Source organism: Natrix helvetica (genome assembly GCF_964273705.1).
Source record: "Natrix helvetica genome assembly, chromosome: 5".
Classification (NCBI taxonomy): Eukaryota; Metazoa; Chordata; class Lepidosauria; order Squamata; family Natricidae; genus Natrix; species Natrix helvetica.
Window position 1 is genome coordinate 1,540,255 of NC_138551.1, and position 19,983 is coordinate 1,560,237.

Below are 19,983 nucleotides of genomic sequence, written 5' to 3' on the forward strand. Positions count from 1 at the left end.
AGGAGAGGAAGAAGAGGAGGAGGAGGAAGAAGAAGAGGACGGGAGGAGGAGGAGGAAGGAGGAGGAGGAGGAAGGAGAAGACGACGAGGAAGGGAGGAGGAAGAGAAGAGGAAGACAAGGAGGAGAAAGAAGAAGAAAAAATAGAAGAAGAAGTGGAGGAGGAAGAAGAAGAAGAGGAAGGGAGGAGGAGGAGGAGAGGAAGACAAGGAGGAGAAAGAAGAAGAGGAGGAGGAAGAAGAAGAAGAGGAAGGGAGGAGGAGGAGAAAGAAGAAGAGGAGGAGGAAGAAGAAGAAGAGGAAGGGAGGGAGGAGGAGGAGGTGAAGAAGAGGAGGAGGAAGGAGGAGGTAGGAGGAAGAAGAGGAAGAAGAAGAAGGAAGAAAAAGGAAGAAAAAGAAACAGAAGAAGAGGAAGGGAGGAGGAGGAGGAGAGGAAGACAAGGAGGAGAAAGAAGAAGAGGAGGAGGAAGAAGAAGAAGAGGAAGGGAGGAGGAGGAGGTGAAGAAGAGGAGGAGGAAGGAGGAGGAAGAAGGAAGAAGAGGAAGAAGAAGAAGGAAGAAAAAGGAACAGAAGAAGAAGAGGAGGAGGAGGAGGAGGAGGAGAAGAAAATTACGCTGATGATGATGTTCCCAACAAAAGTAAAACCCACTGAAGACGATTCTTTCTAGAAGATCAGAAACGCTCCGGCTACTCCCTGACTTTTCAAACAAGAAATACTTTCCCCGGAGAAATTACTCCTCCCAATAGTGGAGCTAAAAGTTGGGGAGAGGAGAGCGAACCCTTCCGGCTCCTCCTCCCCTGCACAGAGCAGAGCTGGAAGTGGGGGGCTGCTTGGGGGCTGGGCTTGCAGGGGGGCTTCCTTACCTTTCATCCGGACGACCGCCTGGGAGTGGGAGACGCCTCTGTTGTTCTGCGCAAAGCAGGTGAAATTGCGTTTCAGATCCTTCTCCGTCACACTGGGCGCAACGAGGACCTTTTCGATTTGGGTCCCTCCGATGGACAAGGGGGTCTCCCTAGAGAAGGTCCAGGAGGGAAGGGAAGCGGAAGGAGAAAGGGGGCAGAGGAGATCAAAGGCCTGGAGGCTAAAACCTTAGAACAGGGGTGTCCAAACTTGGGAACTTTAAGACTTGTGGACTTCAACTCCCAGAATTCCCCAGCCAGCTCCACAAGTCTTAAAGTTCCCAAGTTTGGACACCCCTGCCTTAGAAGAGCCCTTGCAGGATTTGGGTTGGCAACCTTAAAGACGCAAAGAGCCACTTAGAGCCCAAAAACCTTCCCCTGCCTGGCTATTCCCCGGGTGCCCATGGAGTTGAATGAAAGCTTCTGTTCTCTTCCGAAGCCTTTCTTGGGTGGCCTACTGGGAGTCCAAGAGCTCAATGAATCGCATGGCAGCGGCCGTCGCCCTTTGGCGGTTGCGACACGTATTTTGAGTGACGGGGAGCTGCAGAAGAGGGGCGACAGAGTGGCTCCAGAGGCGTAGGTTGTGCTAACCCCTGCTCTAGAGAAAAGGAGGGCTGGGGGGGGGGAGATATACACGCACGATAGCAGGGCTCCAGTATTTGAGGGGCTGCCCCAAAGGACGGTCCTGAACAATTAGCCAGTGGAACAGCTTGCCACAAAAAAGACCCGGGAGGTTTTTTCAGAAGAGCCGGGACAGCCTCAAATGCATGGCTCAACGCATCTCCTGCTTCAGCTGGGAGTTGAGCTAGAAGTTAAGGGACCAGGCTACGAAGCAGGAGACGGGGAGTTCTAGTCCAGCCTTAGTCATGAAAGCCATCTGGGTGACTTTGGGCCAATCACCAGGAGGCGGGGAGTTCTAGTCCAGCGTAAGTCATGAAACCGGGTGGATGACCTTGGGCCTAGAGACCCACATATCTCCCCAGTTACAGCCGCATCTCCCCGCACCCACCGTCCCCCCACCCCACTCTCTCCCTGGAGAAAGCTGTGACCTTCCCCCTTTGAGTCAAGCGGCAGCGCCTGCTCTCTTACGTGGTGGTCACGTTGAACTTGAAGTCGGTGACGTCATCCGAGTGTTTCCCATCAATGGCCCACCAGACCTCCTGGGGGGAGTCCTTCAGGAACGTGAAGGTGACCTTGCACTGGAGATGCAGTCGTTCTCCTGCCAGGGGAAAGAACAAGAAGGTTGTCCCTGGGAAGGTCCACCTGGGAGCAGAACCGTCTTCTGAAAGGGGGCCAGCCTGGCATCCCCCACGGATGCTGGGATGACCCCATCCATCCTCCCCACCCAACCCCCAACCCAGGCAACCCAACAAAGGGAGTTGGCTGAACCATCAGCTTCAGAACTTCCTGGAGACAAAGGTGGTGGGAGCTCCAGAAGTTGTGGGAGCTTCTTCATCCCTGGAAGCTTTCAAGGAGAAGACTGGACTGCCATCGGTCAGAAATGGCGCGGGGTCTCTTGCATGGGCGGGAGAACCCTAGCCCTCTTCCGACTTGAAATTGAATGGAATTGGGATCTGGTGAACAGGTGGCCATGGCTGGATCCTTACCTGGCTTGAGTTCATAGAGGATCCGCTTGGTTGGGTAGATGATCAACGGAGCCGTTGCTTTTTCTGGTGACTCTACCAACCGAGTTATAAAACAAAATAAAAAGTTAACCGAGAGGCATGTGGAATTCATTTTTTCTCTAGGCTCCATTAACTGTTTCCCAACCTTGGCGGCTTGAAGATGGGTAGTCTTCACCTCCCAGAATTTCCTGGCCCTCGTGTGTTCCTTTTGACAAGTATACTCATTGTAAGCTTGCTTATTCTCTTGTAATCCCTTCCTCTGCAAACTCTCTGCTCTACAGGGTGGTTTTTCCCCAGGTCCAGATACCTATGTGCTTTGCATTCCTTCTTCTCTGCTACTACCTCTTCTCCTTCTCCTTCTCCTCTTGGCTATTTCATACCTCCAATCTTTTCTCTCTTCCCTGGACTTCACTGCCTCTCATCCTCAACATCTGTCTGGAAGTGCTTAAACCTCTGAACCCCTCTCTCCCCAACTCCCCGATTTCCTTTGGGACCTCCTATATCAGAGGCCTTCAAACTTGGCAACTTTAAGACTTGTGGACTTCAACTCCCAGAATTCTCCAGCCAGCATAATTTACTCTCTTATAATCCCTTCCTCTGCAATCTCTCCACTTAGATCAGAGGTCTTCAAACTTGGCAACTTTAAGACTTGTGGACTTCAACTCCCAGAATTCTCCAGCCAGCATAATTTACTCTCTTATAATCCCTTCCTCTGCAATCTCTCCACTTAGATCAGAGGTCTTCAAACTTGGCAACTTTAAGACTTGTGGACTTCAACTCCCAGAATTCTCCAGCCAGCATAATTTACTCTCTTATAATCCCTTCCTCTGCAATCTCTCCACTTAGATCAAAGGTCTTCAAACTTGGCAACTTTAAGACTTGTGGACCTCAACTCCCAGATCTGGGAGTTGAAGTCCACATGTCTTAAAGTTGCCAAGTTTGGGGACCCCTGTTCTATATTTTAATCTTTAAGACAGTGTCTCCCCCAAGCTTAGTGGTGAGCTTGGTGGGCTTCAGCTGCCTGAACCCCCATGCCAACATGTGTGAACTTCAACTCCCAGAATCTCCTGGCACAAATGCATTCCTTTTGGTTCAATCCCCATGGAGGCAGGCTTACTCTCTTATCATCCCTTCTTCTGCAGTCTCTCCACTGTAGAGGACAGGAAGGGAGGGAAAAAAAACAGGCATGGCCAGCTGGGGAATTCTGGGAGTGGAAGTCCACCCATCTTCAAGCAGCCAGTCTTGAGAAACACTGCTTTTCGATCCAGCGGTTGAGCACATCTGTATACCAGATGGGTTCATAGATGGGATACACATCTTTCCATATCTCCGTTCACTGTTTTCTGGGGGCATCCATAGCTTCAGACCGAACCCCAGGAATTGTAGACACAGAGCAGGAACCCTACACCGCAACTCAACTGATTCACCTGTGGAAGGGCCACGTCCAGCCACCTTCTCCTTCCTTGGCACCTTCCAAGCGCCAATAACCTTCTATACCACTGGGAAGGGAGAAGGAGCAGGAGAGAGAAAGAAGAGAGGAAATAGGAGAGAGGGAAGGAAAGGTGAGGAAAAGCGTAGGAGAGAAGGAGAGGAAAGGAGAGGAGAAGGAGAGAGGAAGGGGAAGTAGAGAAGAGAAAGGAGAGGAGGGAGAAAGAAGGGAGGGAAAGAAGGGAGAGAGGGGGAGAGAGAAGAGGAGGAAAGTTGCTGTAGAACTAGGCATAATCTAGTGTATGGAAAGCAGAAGAGCAAATGAAAGCTGCCATTGGTGGGTGGTGAGAGGAACTGATAGAATCCTGGATAATATATAATAGTGTTGGTTAAGACGTAATGCTATACTTGTGGATATCTATATGAAAATAAAAATAAAACTTTTCAAAAAAACAACAACCCCACCCTTCTACACACCTGTAGTAATCTTCTACACAACACAAGTTCCAAAGAGGATGAGGACTATTCAAAACTCAGGAACCCCCAAGGTTGCTCCAGGCTGTGCATCTTTGCTACTACGTGGAGTGTACTTGTTGTAAAATCAAAGCCAGGCTCCCTGAAGTTGAGAGCTGCCTGCCAGCTCTTCTATTGGCTGATTGGCACCCAACGGGCAGAGAAGGGAGAAGGTGGCCTTGAGGAAGAGCGGGGCGAAGCATCACCAAAGAAACAAGAAGGGAAATATAGATGATGAAGCCTGGGAACATGTGTGCAAATGTCTCAGACAAGACAGACGCCTCTCCAATTCATGTGGTTACAAAAATAATCTTTTTAAAAAATCTCGTTTTGTAAGCCTCCCTACAAAGGGGGCTGGATTTGCATATCTGGGCTGAGCTTTTTAAAGTGCTAAATATTCCTGCAGGGAAGCTTAGCAACCAGCCCCCGAAAGGATGTAAGGTTGCCACGGCACCCCCAGACGCCAGCGGGTTTTTTTCCCTGCCAGCTGGGAGGCTCCAGATGCGAAGGAGCTGCCGGAGGGCACCGGGTTGGGGAAGAAGGCAGAGAGGCTGGCTAGAAAAGCTCATCCCACCTCAAGCCGAATTCAGGGTTTGAAAGCAGAGGAAGCGACAGAGAGGTTTCAGGAGGGGTTCTAGCGAGTGCGTTTTGGGGGACTGTTTGGTTATTCTGTTTTTAGATTTTGTTGTTCTGTTATTTGCTTCTGAGGGTCAGGTTGTGGGAGGCTGGAGAGAAGCTAAGGCTGACCTGGAGCAAGGCTGAGCTTTAGGCAATGACCTCTGACCCCCACCCCCACCCCACCCCCTTGCCTTTCCCCTGGATCAGGCGCCTCCAGGTTTGGCCTCTTGAAGATGGATGGACTTCAGCTCCCTGAATTCCCTAGCTAACGATGCCTGATGCTTCCCCCCCCCCCCCCACTCTCCCATTCATTAGAGCGGAGCGATTGCAGAGGAAGGGATTACAAGAGAAGAAGCAGGCTGCAATGGGGAGGCACATCGGAAAGAATGCACGACAGTCCTGAGAATTGAAGTCCGCCTATCTTAAAAGGGCCAGGTTTGGCCACACACACACACACACACACCGCCCTAGACTCTCCTTACCTACCACCTTGACTCTCATCGTCCGCGTCAAGGAAAAATCCCGGCCGTTCTCCCGGTAACTCGCCACGCAGGTATACTCGCCCTCGTACGCTGGTAGGACAACGCCAAAAGTGAGGTTGAGGCCATTGGGGTTGCGATCAGGATAGTCATATTTCATCAGGTGGCACTCCTGGAACGGGGAGAGGATTGCAAACTGGCTCACACGGGTGTGTAAATCTTCAGAGTGGTGGCTGGCTAGAAAACCGAAGCCACGCTCTGGATCCTGGGATGGAGTTCAGACAAGCAGATGAAGCAGGTGTCAGGGTCCCAAATAGCATCCAATATAAAATCAGAGGAAAGAAATTCCTCAAAGTCCCAATGGATGAAGAGAGCCATGTCGGCACATTTTGGAAAACCCGAATCTGAAAGCTTCCCGGTTTTCCCCACCCGGTTGAAAGGCCAAGATCTTGTCCCCCCACACCCACGAGTCCATCCCATGGTCCAATCTCCCACTGCCTTGCTGGCAGCTTCCACCCACCCAGTTCCGGTCAGGTGCAGAGGTGCAAAGATGACCTTGGCTTTCTAAGAGGAATGTTGCTATGGCTACATATCACCCAACTCCACAAAATCCCCTCTCCCATTTTCCCACGAGAGAAAGTGTGGAAGGCCTGAAGTCCCAAAAGAAAAGAAGGCTTGCAGGCATGACAGCAGGTTAGGCAAAGACTGAACGGCTGCGTTCCCACGAAACCTGGAGCTTGTTCGGATTAAACTCTGATCAGTTTCACATCGGCTAGAAGGAGGCGTGGAACTAGGCAGGGCTTCCAGATCCGAGCAATTACACAACAGTGTAAAAACAGATTACAGGTAGTCCTCCATTTATGACAACAATTTAGCCCAAAATTTCCATCGCTAAGCAAGCTGGTTGCCTTGCTTAACAACTGTTCCATCAGCAACACATATTTCCAGCTCATTTGTGATTGCCAGTTGAAAACGATAGATATATAAACCTCTCCTTCAGTGCTCAACAACGGGGATCCTGGTCCCAGTTGTGTGGTAAATAACAAAGTTGGAAGGGACTTTGGAGATTAAATCAAAACAGAGCTGTAAGGGACCTTGGGGGTCATCCAGTCCAGCCCCCCTGCTCAAGCAGGAGACCCTATACCATTTCAGACAAGGGACTGTCCAGTCTTTTCTTTAAAACCTCCAGTGAGGGGAGCACCCACAACTTCTTGTGACATCATCTCCCCCTTAGTCCTTCTTTTCTCTAGACTGGCCAAACCCCATTCCTGCAATTCCAATTCCTTCATCTGTTTTAATCAATCTCCAGGCCTCCGATCCTCTTAGTTGCTCTTCTCTGCACTTTTCCCAAAGTCTCAGCCTCTTTCGTGTAACGTGGTGACCAAAACTGGACGTGTGGCCTTAGCAAGGCTGTAGAAAGCAGAAACTAATACTTAATCACGTGATTTTGATGCTATGCCTCTGTTTATAGAACGGAGGATTGGATTAGCTTTTTTGGCTGCTGCCTCACATGGCTGGCTCATGTTTAAAGGATCGTCCACTAGGACTCCAAGGTCCCTCTTTACAGTGACTGTTTCTGAGCTAGGTTTCACCTAACCTATATTTGTCGCTTTGGCTTTTCCTGCCCAGGTGTAAAACTTGGCTTTTCTCCACATTAAATGTCCTGTTGTTGGATAACCTCCATTGTTCAAGTCTGTCAAGATCTCTCTGGATCCTGAGCTTCGTCTTCTGGGCTGTTGGCTGTTCCTGCCAGCTTAGTGTCTCACCTGCAAATTGCATGAGTTCACTTTTTTCAAGTCCAGCCCCCTACTCCACGCAGGAGACCTATGCCATCACTGTCCAGTCTGCGCTTGAAATCCTCCAGTGATAGAGTACCTACACCTTCTGGTGGCAAGCAGTTCCACTGGTTGATTGTCCTCATTGTTAGGAAATTCCTCCTTAGTTCTAAGTTGCTTCTCTCCTTGATGAGTTTCCATCCCTTGGTTCTTGTCCTGACTTCTGTTGCTTTGGAGAACAGCTTGACCCCCCCCCCCCTTCTCTGGGGCAGCCCCTCGGATCGATGCTTGTCATTGACTCTGTCCCGTTGGCTGCCTAGGGCTGCTCGCCCCGTCCTCCTCTGTCTCTGTGGGGCCGTTGGAGAAAGAGGCTTTACGCCACTCCTGATAGAGCTTTATTAGCTGGATAAACGAGCTGTCATCTGCAAATTTATTTCCACTGGGGATTTAGTTGTGCTGGGCTAATAGATGGCGGAGATTTGAATTTTAATGGATGATGCCCTTCAGCCTAATGAACTAATTCCTCTTCTCTCGTGGGAGGAAAGCAGGGATGGATCAAAAGATAAACAGCTTTCTACACAGACCCTCCAAACACATTGGGAGGGTGTCAAAGAACGGTTGCAGGAACTGGGCCTGGCTGGTCTAGGGAAGAGAAGGACCAGGGGAGACAGGAGAGCATCTTCCAATATTTGAGGGGCTGCCACAGAGAGGGGGGGGTCAAGCTATTCTCTAAAGCCCCTGAAGGCCAGACAAGGAATAACGGATGGAAACTGAACAAGGAGAGATTCAACCTGGAAATAAGGAGGAATTTCCTGACAGGGAGAATAATCAACCAATGGAACAGAAGTTGCCTTCAGAAGTTATGGGAGCTTCATCCCTGGAGGCTTTCAAGAAGAGATTGAACTGCCATTGGTCAGAAATGGTATTTAGGGTCTCCTGCTTGAGCAGAGGTACAGACTAAGTGAAATTCGGCTCAAAAACAGTAACTGTGAGAGGGATCTTGGAGTCCTAGTGGACAACCATTTAAATAGGAGCCAGCCGTGGGCAGCAGCTGCCAAAAAAGCCAACACAGTTCTAGGCTGCATCAACACGAGGGATATAATCAAGATCACGTGAAGTGTTAATGCCACTTTATAATCCCTTGGTAAGGCCACACTTGGAATCCTGCATTCAGTTTTGGTCGCCACGATCTAGAAAAGATGTGGAGACTCTGGGAAGAGTGCAGAGAAGAGCAACAAAGAGGATTAGGGGACTGGAGGCCAAAATATAGGAAGAACGGTTGCAGGAACAGTCTACTCTGATGAAAAGAAGGACCAGGGGAGACATGATAGCAGTGTTCCAATATTGGAGGGGCTGCCCAGGGAGGAGGGGATCAAGCTATTCTCCAAAGCACCTGAGGGCAGGACAAGAAACAAGTCTTCTAGTCCAATCTGGTCTCTTCTTAAACACCTCTGGTGATGAAGCGCCCACAACTTCTGGTGGCAACTTCTGTTAATTGTTCTAACTGTCAGGAAATTTCTTCTCAGTTCTAAGTTGCTTCTCTCCTTGATTAGTTTCCACCCATTGCTTCTTGTTCTGCCCTCAGGTGCCTTGGAGAATAGCTTGACTCCCTCTTCTTTGGGGCAACCCCTGAGATACTGGAACACTGCTATCATGTCTCCCCTAGTCCTTCTTTCTCTTAAGCTAGACATACCCAGTTCCTGCAACCGTTCTTCATATGTTTTAGCCTCCAGTCCCCTCATCATCTCAGTTGCTCTTCTCTGCACTTTTTGAAAAAAAAAAAGGGGGAATCAACCCGTGCAGATCCTAATCGACCAGGATACCCCCCCCACTGGGCCCCCACCCCGTAATCTTGAAAACGCTGCCCAGCAAGCTGCTGCTGTGACCCTCGGATCCTGCCCCACTCACTCACCTTGTACCAGCGGACCTGGGGCTCAAGTCCAGCGGGCATGAAGCTCTGCACATCCAGGCAGGTGAGGTTCTGCTTGACCCTGTCGTGGTACATGAGGACCTCTTCCGCCTTGACCGCTTGGCTGAGGCAGGAGCCGGGGTCCTTGTGCACCACCTCCAAGGGGACGGCAATTTTGCTGCAGTAAGTGGCGTTCCTGCGAGGAAGGAAGGCGGGGGAAAAGGGATGGTCACCAGAGAAGGCAGTTGCGGGTCCAAGAGATGCAATGGTAATGGCCATGCACAGCACATAGAGGTTAAGTGCGCTGTAGGAAGCCTGTGGAACTCCAGGCTACAAGATCCTGCACGGGGCACTCGCAGAAAGGGCTTTTGGAGAGGTTACGTTTGCGGAGGACGGACTCACAAACGCACGCCAAAACACACAAACACACCTCCCGTTTCAAGATACGCCACTTTACGCAGAGCGTGGGGAAAAGGACGAGAAACAGGAAGGTGGTAACGTTCAAATCAGGAAATAAGAAAGTACAAAAAGTAAATTAATTTGACACTGGCTCCTTTCGTCTCTCCCCACACGACAGGTGGCCCTCCACTTACAGCCCTCCGTTTAGTGACTGTTCGAAGTCACGACCAAAGTGATTTACGACCAGTCCTCACCTTACGACCGTCACACCACTCCTGCAGTTCCCTGATCAAAATTTGGATGCTTGGCCAAACTGGCCTCTCTTTATGATGGTCGCGGCTTCCCAGGGACACGTGGTCCCCTTCTGCGACCTTATAATAATATAATAACAGAGTTAGAAGGGACCTTGGAGGTCTTCTAGCCCAACCCTCTGCTTGGGCAGGAAACCTTCCCAGCCGGCTTTTGACAAGCTAAAGCCAATGGGGAAAAGCTGGATTCACTTAATGACTGCACAGCCCACTTAACAACTGCAGCGATTCGCTTAACAACCGTGGCACGAGAAACCAAAAACGGTTGTGGCTCACTTAACAACTCCTTTGCTTAGCAACAGAAATGGTCACGTGATCCTTTGTTGCAACCCTCTGACAAGCCGAGTCAATGGGGAAAGCCTGATTCACTTAACAACCGGGTTACTAACTTAACAACTGCAGAGATTGGCTTATCAACCGGGGCATAAGAAGTCATAAAATAGAACAAAACTTTAGTTTAGTTAGTTAAAACTTTAGTTAAAACACTGTCTCGCTTAGCAACAGGCTCCACTGTGGTCGTAAGTCGAGGTCTACCTGGATCACAAAGTGGGCAGAAGCCCCCTCTCTCCCCCAGCCCCTCTTCTGCTTCATTGATAAGCATTTCTGCTCCTCCACCAGCCCCCCCCCCGAGGCCAATCTCAAGCGTCCCCCCCCCTCCGTTTCACCCCATAATTAGAAGGGAATATCCGATCAAGGGAGGCCAATTAATCTGCAGCTTTGCTTTTCTGCCGTCGGTGTGTAACTCACAATCTTTCGCTCCCCAGCCTCTGTCAAACACAATTACCCCGGCCCATGAAACGTTAATTTTTAAATCCATACTCCCTAGAATCTAACACGGGCCGCAAATCGCTTGCGCGCGCTCTCTCTCTCTCTCTCTCTCTCTCTCTCTCTCTCTCTCTCTCCATATAAAAACATCTGTACAGGCGTCTTTCGAACACGTGTCTAACCTTGGTTTGTTCTCCGTCCTTCATCAGCTTAATCTGCCTTTATATCAGGGGTCTCCAACCTCGGCCCCTTTAAGCCTCGGCGGAAAGGGACCGAGGTTGGAGAGCCCTGCTTTGTATTAACGGCTGTTCTTATAGCGGTATCTTTTACAGGGGGTCCTCAAAGTTACGACCACCACGGAGCCCCGAATTTCCATAGCCAAGCGAGACTCTGGTTAACGGAGTTCTTCCTCATTTTATGGCCTTTTGTGCCACCGTTGTTGGAGAACCATTTGCCTGAAGCAGTGTAGGGTTTCCTGCCTAAGCAGGGGGTTGGACTAGAAGACCTCCAAGGTCCCTTCCAACTCTGTTATTTTATTCTATTCTATTCTATAAAGGTGGCATATAAATTCAATCAATCCATAATTAATCAATCAATTAATTAATAATAACCTGCTCACTAGACCACACCTGGAATCCTGCACCCAGTTTTGAGAGAGGTTGAGACTTTGGGGGAAAAAAGTGCAGAGAAGAACAACAAAGATAATTAAAGGTCTGGAGACTAAAACAGGTGGAGAACAGTTGCAGGATTTGGGTTTGGCCAATCTAGAGAGAAAAAAGGATTATGGGTGACATGATAGCAGAATTCCAGTATTTGAGGGGCTGCCCCCAAGAGGAGGGGGGCAATTTATTTTCCAAAGCACCTGAAGGCAGGACAAGAAACAATAGAAGGAAACGAATCAAGGAGAGAAGCAACCTGGAATTAAGGAGGAAATTTCCAGACAGTGAGGACAATTAGCCAGTGGAACGGCTTGCCACCAGAAGTTGTGGATGTTTTTACAAAGTTTTTACAAAGAGATTGGACAACCATGTGTCTGAAATGATCTCGGGTTTCCTGCCTGAGCAGAGAGCTGGACTAGAAGACCTCCAAGGTCCCTTTGTTGTGGAAATTGAAGACTCAAAGACCAGCTCTTTGCAATGCAAGAAAGTTTATTGCGCAGGTTCAAACAGCTAAAATAGCATATGGGGGTTTGAACCCCGAACAGTCTCAAACAACAATCTTATATAGTCATTTTGACGTAAGCATATACGCAGGCATACATTTGCTAAATTGATAAAAGGAGAAATGGAAAAGTACAGAAAAAGCCGAGAATAAAAATACGTCAAGGAACATTTAACATCTGCTAGACAAACACGGGACTATCCCCTGTCCTAGACAGATAACAGGATACACCCCTCATGGTCTGTCTGAACATACAGATAAAAATATATAAATGTCATGCCTCATTGATCCCACCCTGCAACTGTCTGCAAATATCTTTTTCCTTGACCAGTCTTCTGCAATGTTATAATGAACCAAAGTCTGAACCAAGATTCAGGGCCTGTCTTCCCTCCTTCCTTACCTTCCAGCTCCATTCTGAATTTAAAATCACGCACTTTATCCCAAAAGGAGACCTAGCCTTGTTTGAATCCCTGCCCGGCATCAAATCATTTGCAATTTATTTTCATGCCTGCTTTCTTTCACCTTCTTCTGGACTTAACTGCCGTCTGTAATCCCAAACTTCTCATTTCTCAACCCTATTTAAACTGTCCTAGGCTTTCTCCAAAACACCAAATGCATAAATATGTATTTTTTTTCTTTTACCCAAAGATTGCTCAACAAACTCAGCAAAAAGGAAAAGAAAATCTGCTTTGCACACTGCTCAGGCATAAAATCCAGTGCAGAAACTCCCAATTTGCTCTTTTTTAATTTTTATTTATGAAATGTAGTGGCCTCCTCTAGCACTCTGGCATGCAAAAATCCAGCCAGGGCTTTCCCCAGCAGACTTCACAAACAAAATTTTTGCACACAAAAAAAGGACCCAGGAATGTTTACCCATGGGACGCTATTTGTTGTGCAGCACAGACTCAAGCTTAAATAAATCACGCGGAGCCTCCCCAATAAGGAACCGGCCCACCTCCCCATTTTATCATTTACCCCAATTCCACACGTCTAACTTGCAGCCTTTCCCCGACCTTCTCTCCGCATTTATGACTTCTTTTAATCAACTTTTCTTTTCCCCAGACCCTCAAATTTATTGCATTCATTTCAATTCCTCTCTTCGACAACTCATTTCCATATAAATATTCCTTCCAGCTGTTCCCACATCAGGTCCCTCCCGGGCCTTTTTCCTCTCTTGCATTTCCACTTCTATTGGCTGTGCAGGAGACTCTGGCCTTCGCCCTCTTCGCTCCCTTTCTAAACCGGTTTGACTCCCCTTTGCCTCGTCTCTGCTTAGTGTGCATGGGGATTCTCCATCCTCCAGGTCATGGTTGTCCCAAAGGTGCTTCCCCCCCCCCCCCCGAGACACAACTGGACTTTCTGGTTTTTCTTTTCAACTCAGAGCTGAGGAAGCTTCTTGGATAAGAAGTGAAACGTCTTAAAAGAAAGTCCAGTTGCTTCCTGAAAAAGCACCAAATGTATGGTTTTAATAAAGAATTAACAGAATTAGACCAGATATTAACTGGAAGAGATGAAAAATTGATGAAGAAATTATATAGTTATTTACTAAGTATTGAAAGTGAGCAGGTAAAGGATGATTGTCTGGGCTAAAAACTTTGGATAGGCAATAGAATCAGATAAATGGCAGAAGCTATGGGATAGAAATATTCAATTGACTATGTCAACTGCGTATAAAGAAAATCTGTATAAAATGTTTTATAGATGGCATTTTTGCACCGCAAGACTGGAAAAAATGTATAAAGACAGATCTGCTAAGTGCCGGAAGTGTAATCAATCACATCAGGCTCATATCACCATATGTGGTGGACAGGCACAAAAGCTAAAAAATATTGGACGAAAATACATACTTGGTTGAAAAAAATGAAAAAGCAACACACAGACTTGAAACCAGAGATATTTTTGTTGAGCATTATACCGTGAAAAATATGATAAAAGGACTACGATATATCTGGTTTTACATATACTAGCCGCCACCAGAATTCCATTTACACAGCAATGGAAAAAAAGATGAGATTCCGCCAGAGGAGAAAGTAATTACAAAAATATTAGACTGCGCAGAAATGGATAGATTAACGCTCACTTCCAAGGATAAAGAAGAAACTGAGTATTTTTTGATATTGGAGGTATTTTACCAATGGCTAGACAACAGAAACAGAAGTTAGAAAGGAGGAGACATAAGAAAAGGAAATATTAACGTGGAGAGCTGTTAAAGAAGATGTTAAGTTTTGCTGTTATTATATTATTATACTATCAATATTACAGTGATGAATACTACAACAAATATGTGGATTATGGCTGTTTAAAAATAACCGTACCCAGATCACGCACTGTTTGATGGAAACTGAATGCTATATACATAAAATAAATAAAACATTTTTTTTAAAAGCACCTTTGGGTCAGACCTGGTTGGTGCTTGGAGGGCTGCAGGTGGGATAAGGAAGGTGAAACAAATGCCACTTAAAAGAGGGGATTTGGGTTTATGGAGGGATGGAGGGGTCCTTAGTGCTCTCTGAGCTTAGTTGTTTTCTTGTAGACGTTTCATTACCCAACTAGGGAACAGCATCAGTGCTAGGATTACCACCGATGATGTCACCATATTTGGGTCACGAAACGTCTGCAAGAAAATCATCAAACTCAGCACCAAGGACCCCATGGTCGTCCTCCTGCTCCTTTCCCTCCTCCCCCTCCCCTGAAACCCATTTCCTCATAACACTGGTGCTGTTACCTAGTTGGGTCATGAAATGTCTGCAAGAAAATCACCCAGCTCAGAGAACACCAAGGACCCCACAGTCCTCCTCCTCCTCCTCCTCTTTTTCCTCCTCTCTGTAAACCACACTCCCTTCTAGCATTGATAATGTTACCTAGTTGGGTCATGAAATGTCTGCAAGAAAATCACCAAGCTCAGAGAGCACCAAGGACCCCACAGGCCTTCTCCTCCCCCTCCCCCTCCTCCCCCTCCTCCTCTGACCTAGGCTTCCTGATAAAGTAAAAGGGCCCATGTGCCAAGTTACCACAACACCTTCTCCCCTCAAACCTCATTTCCTCATAACACTGATGACGTTCCCTAGTTGGGTCATGAAACGTCTGCAAGGAAACCACCCAGCTCAGAGAGCACAAAAGACCCCAAAGTTCTCCTCCTCTTCCTCTTCCTCCTCCTCTCCACAAACCCCTCTCCCTTCTAGAACTGATGCTGTTACCTAGTTGGGCCATGAAACGTCTGCAAGGAAACCCCCCCCCCCACCTCAGAGAGCACCTGGGACTCCCAGATGTCCTGGGAGCTCAGTTCCACCCTGAGCTGCAACTCTTCTCCTGTAGGGAGGGGTCACCTTGGACAAATTGAGGGAAGCATCACAAGGCGTGTCCCCCCCCCAAGTGGGCAGGGGAAGAAAGGAGGCCTCGGCCAAGCTCACCTGAGCATGCAGGTGTAGTTCCCCGTGTCGTTAAGCAGGGCTGGCCGGAACCAGAGCATGTCCTTCTCCTTGCTGATGTGGTTGTCGGGATGCCGGAAGTTGATGGGCTCCTCCAGGTCCTGCCCCTGCCCGATCCAGTACCAGATGAGGGTCAGGCCGGCCGAGTGGGCAGTGCTGTAGTTGTACTTCACAAAGGCCACGAAGAGGGGGCACTTGATCTTGGCTGGCTCCCCACTGTACACCGGCTTGTGCTTCATGGTGTCCACCCCCCAGTCGTCACAGCGCTCTGCAACGGAGCCCCCACCCACGAAAAAGAGGATTAAATGCCGGTCACCTCCTTCGGAATACCTGCTCTTTCCAACTTCCAAAGAGGTTTTGGGGGGTTGGACTAGATGACCTACAAGGTCCCTTCCAATTATGTTAATCTGCTATTATTCTGTTATTCAGAAGTTGTGGGAGCTTCATCCCTGGAGGCTTTCAAGAAAAGATGGACTGCCACCTGTCAGAAATGGTATTTAGGGTCTCCTGCTTGGGCGAGGGGTTGGACTAGATGGCCTACGAGGTCCCTTCCAACTCTGTTAATCTAACAATCTAATAGGTGGACCATTTCCCAAAATTTTCATGACAATCCTGCAGGCTGGGGGGGATTCTGGGAACTGACGTCCACTCACGGTGACCGCCTGGATCAGAGTAAAGTTAAACGTGTTTCCTTCTCTTATCTCTTTACCTCATCTGCAAATCGAGCATCTGAGTTTGGTGGGACTCGAACACGGACCCCAGGGACAATAGGCAGAGGTAGAGGAGAATTATTAATACAGGTAGTATTAATCCTTGAGTTGCGAGCTCAAAATGTGTGTTGCTAAGCAGGGCAGTTGTTAAGTGCGTCTTGCCCATTTCACGGCCTTCCTTGTCACCGTTGTTAAGCGAATCACTGCTGCTGTTAAGTTAGCAATGTGGTCACTAAATGAATCTGGCTCCCCTGTTGACTTTGGGGGTCAGAAGGTCGTGAAAGGGGATCGTGTGACCCTCTAGGACGCCGCAACCATCACAAGTGCGAATCACAGGATGAATGTATGAATTTTGATCACATGGCCACAGGGACGCCACAATGGTCGTGCGTGAAAAACGGTCGTAAGTCACTTTTTTCAGTGCCGTTGTAACTTGGAACCATCACTAAATAAACAGAAGTCAAGGACTAACTGTATAATGGGGGGAAACTCACTTAACAACTGTCTCACTTAGCAGCAGAAATTTTGGGATCAATTGCAGTCATAAGTCGAGGACTATGTCTACTGGCCCAGGACGGAGAGGGGCCTAACACCTGGGAAAAATCCAAGAGTGATCCAGAGAGGGACCTAACCCTGTGGGGTTAGTTGGTTGGTTAGTTATTATTTTGTCATAGTTATGTGGTATATATTGAAGGCCACAAAACTTCATTTTAATGTATGCTGATTAGCCAACATGCAAAGTGACGATAAAGTTATTCTAAGTTCTAAGCATGGGCACCACCTCCCCCCGTGCTCCCGGCAGGGCCCCCTCGGATGCCCAGTTGGGCACCCCGTGGCGAGTCTCCCCCGCCTATTTCAAATAATTTTGAGACTGCAGAAAGAGTGCAGAGAAGAGCAAGAAAGAGGATCAGGGGACTGGAGACTAAAACATATGAAGAACGGTTGCAGGAACTGGGGATGTTTAGCTTAAGAGAAAGAAGGACTAGGGGAGACATGATAGCATTATTCCAATATCTCAGGGGTTGCCACAAAGAAGAGGGAGTCAAGCTATTCTCCAAAGCACCTGAGGGTAGAACAAGAAGCAATGGGTGGAAACTAATCAAGGTGAGAAGCAACTTAGAACTGAGGAGAAACTTCCTGACAGTGAAAACAATTAATCAGTGGAACAACTCATCTCTAGAAGTTGTGAATGCTCCAACGCTGGACGTTTTTAAGAAGACGGTTGGATAACCCTTTGTCTGAAGTGGTGTAGGGTTTCCTGTCTAAGCTGGGGGTTGGACTAGAAGACCTCCAAGGTCCCTTCCAACTCTGTTATTATATTCTATTCCATTCCATTCTAATTTAATCCTCTCTCCATGCTCTCCCAAGTCTCCAAGACAGCAAGCAAACCGACCCCAAACCTCAAGAGAGGAAAAAAAAAAAAACGAGTTAGCTGGAGGTCTTGCAGCTAAACTCAGGCTTAATCCCTGCTTTGGATTCTGTCCCTGTCTTGTGACGAGTGGGGGGTGGGGTGGGGGAGGAAACGGGGGGGGGGGAGATAGGTCAGGAGCAAATCCCTGAGCTTAGTTCACAGGAGGCGCAAGACAACAAGGGCAACCTCAGGAGGAGTTGGGACCTGGGCCTCAGGGTGGGGTGGGGGGTGGAGAAATTAAGAGGGGGCAGAGAATGGGGTCCCTCTCCTGGAAATCTGGTGGCCGGGCATCAGGCTTCTGTGACCCCAGGACAGCTGCAGCCTCTTTGAATGCCCTTAAAAGCTCAGAGCTGGAAAGGGACCTCAGAGGTCATCAAGCCCACCCCCTGCAGCATTCACTGCACCATCCCGCTCGATAATTCCCTGGGTCTCATCTGCAGGGGAAGTCAAGTGAAAATTGAACTACAACGTCCATAAATCTCAGCCAACGACTAGCAAATGGAGCTCCTTTCACTCGTCCTTCTCTCCGAGGGGAGAGATGTGGTTGCATGAGCTCATTTTGCATCAGATTCATTAAGAAGAGTGCAAGGTGTGTGTTGTCTTGGCTGGGCCACTTCGGGCAACATTCCCGCTTCCCAAAGCCAGCCTTCTGTTCCGTCTTAACAACGGCTGGCTCGTTTACTGTCCTTCTGTGCGCCTGGATTCAATTGCAACCTTTTAAAACGATTCTCCAGGCCTGGTGGTACCTATACATGTTTACATTCCCCTTTCGTTTCCTCTCTCATCAGCTCTTTGCTCTCCCCCTTTTTTAATCTCCTCCCTATCGGATCTCCTTCGCTTTAAAGAAAAATTCTCTTTGGAAGCCAAAACCTTACAAGGGATTCCTGACAATTTTCCAATTAGATGAATTAAATTTCCTCACCGTTTCCAGTTGGTTCAATAATAACATCCCTTTCTTCCATTATATTCTGGGCAAGGCTTCACATCCCTCGTTTCTCAACCTCAGCAAATTTAAGAGAGGGGTGGGCTCTCCCAGGATTCCCCAGAATCTGGCACGATTTGAAGTTGCTCAAGACTCTCGCAAAGATGGTTAGGGGACCGGAGGATAAAACAGAGGAAGGGGGGCTGCAGGAGTTGGGTATCTCTAGTTTAATGAAAAGAGGGACGGGGGGGGGGGCATGATGGCAGCCTTCCAGTATTTGAGGGGCTGCCACAAAGAAGGAGGGGCAATCTATTCTCCAAACACCCGAAGGCCAGAGAAGAAACAACAGATGGAAACTAATCTAGGAGAGAAGCAACCTAGAAATAAGGAGGAATTTTCTGACATGGAGAGCAATCAGCTAGTTGAAGGGCTTCCCTGCAGAAGTTGTGGGGGGCTCCATCACTGGAGATTTTAAAGAAGAGATTGGACAGCCACTTGTCTGAAATGGTCTAGGGTCTTCTGCTTGATAGGGGGGTTGGACTAGAAGACCTCCAAGGTCCCTTCCAACTCTGTTATTCTGTTAACCTGAGGGGCTGCCCCAAAGAAGAGGGAGTACACTAACTCTCCAAAGAACCAGAAGGCAGAACAAGAAGCAACGGAGGGAAACTAAGCAAGGAGAGAAGCAACCTGGAATTAAGGATGAATTTCCTAACAGTGAGGGGAAATAACCAGTGGAACTGCTTGCCATCAGAAGTTGTGGGTGGCTCCATCACTCAGGTTTTTAAAATAGCAACAGACTCTAAGTGGTTTGCAGAGCCAGCATCTCTTGCCCCCAACCATCTGGGTCCTCATTTGACCCACCTCAGAAGGCCGAGAGGCTGAGTCAACCTTGAGCCGGTGAGATTCGAACTGCCGAACTGCAGCCAGCAGTCAGCTGAAGTGGCCTGCCGTACTGCGCTCTAACCACTTGGCTCTCAAGAGACTGGACAGTCGTTTGTCTGAAACGGCGTAGTAGGGTTTCCTGCCTGAGGAGGGGGTTGGACTAGAAGGCCTCCGAGGTCCCTTCCATGATTAATCTGCTATTCTGTTATGCTTTTTATTCTAGTTGGCTGCGTGTGTTGCCATGCCACCCGTGTGAAATAGGATGTGCGGTTTTGGCAGATGCCACACGTTCCCGGAAGCCGAGAGGCTGTTTTTTTTTTAGCAAGAAACAGACCGCGGTTGGCAGGAACCGCTTTTTCAGGAAAAGTGGCGTTAATCGAAGTTTGCCTGGGCGCCTGAAGGTCTCCTGCAGGTAAAGGAAACTCTTTTCAGGGAAAGAAATCCCGAACCCTCCTCCCGATTCCTCTGCCATAACACACAAAGCTTTTCCCAGGGTGGAAAAGCAGATCAAGAACAATTTGGATAGCGGTTGTGAGAGGCAGCACCTTCTCAATACCGGCAGTCCTCGCTTAACGACCGCGATCAGGCACACCAAGCAAAGCGGTCACTACCTGAGGAACCACACAATTTCCCTCTTTCCGGCTGAAAAGGGACAAAACCACACCGAGTCCTTGACTTAGGGCCATTCGCTTAGTGACTCTGATGACAGTGCTGGAGAAAGGGTTCACTTAACAACGGTGGCAAGGAAAGCCCG

The 19,983-nt window shown here is 48.4% G+C and overlaps 1 protein-coding gene across 4 annotated transcripts in view; it reads right to left on the bottom strand.

Moving 5' to 3' along the window:
- Window positions 1-19,983, bottom strand: part of IL1RAP (interleukin 1 receptor accessory protein) — an 83,804-nt gene that overhangs the window by 19,989 nt on the left and 43,832 nt on the right. For all 4 annotated transcript variants that reach the window (XM_081955533.1, XM_081955530.1, XM_081955534.1 and 1 more), the window contains 6 exons: window positions 15,287-15,572; window positions 9,247-9,439; window positions 5,563-5,731; window positions 2,504-2,575; window positions 1,986-2,115; window positions 861-1,009 (listed from right to left, as the gene is read on the bottom strand). In XM_081955533.1, coding sequence (XP_081811659.1) covers window positions 861-1,009; window positions 1,986-2,115; window positions 2,504-2,575; window positions 5,563-5,731; window positions 9,247-9,439; window positions 15,287-15,572 — 999 coding nt within the window. The remainder of the gene's footprint in view (window positions 1-860; window positions 1,010-1,985; window positions 2,116-2,503; window positions 2,576-5,562; window positions 5,732-9,246; window positions 9,440-15,286; window positions 15,573-19,983) is intronic.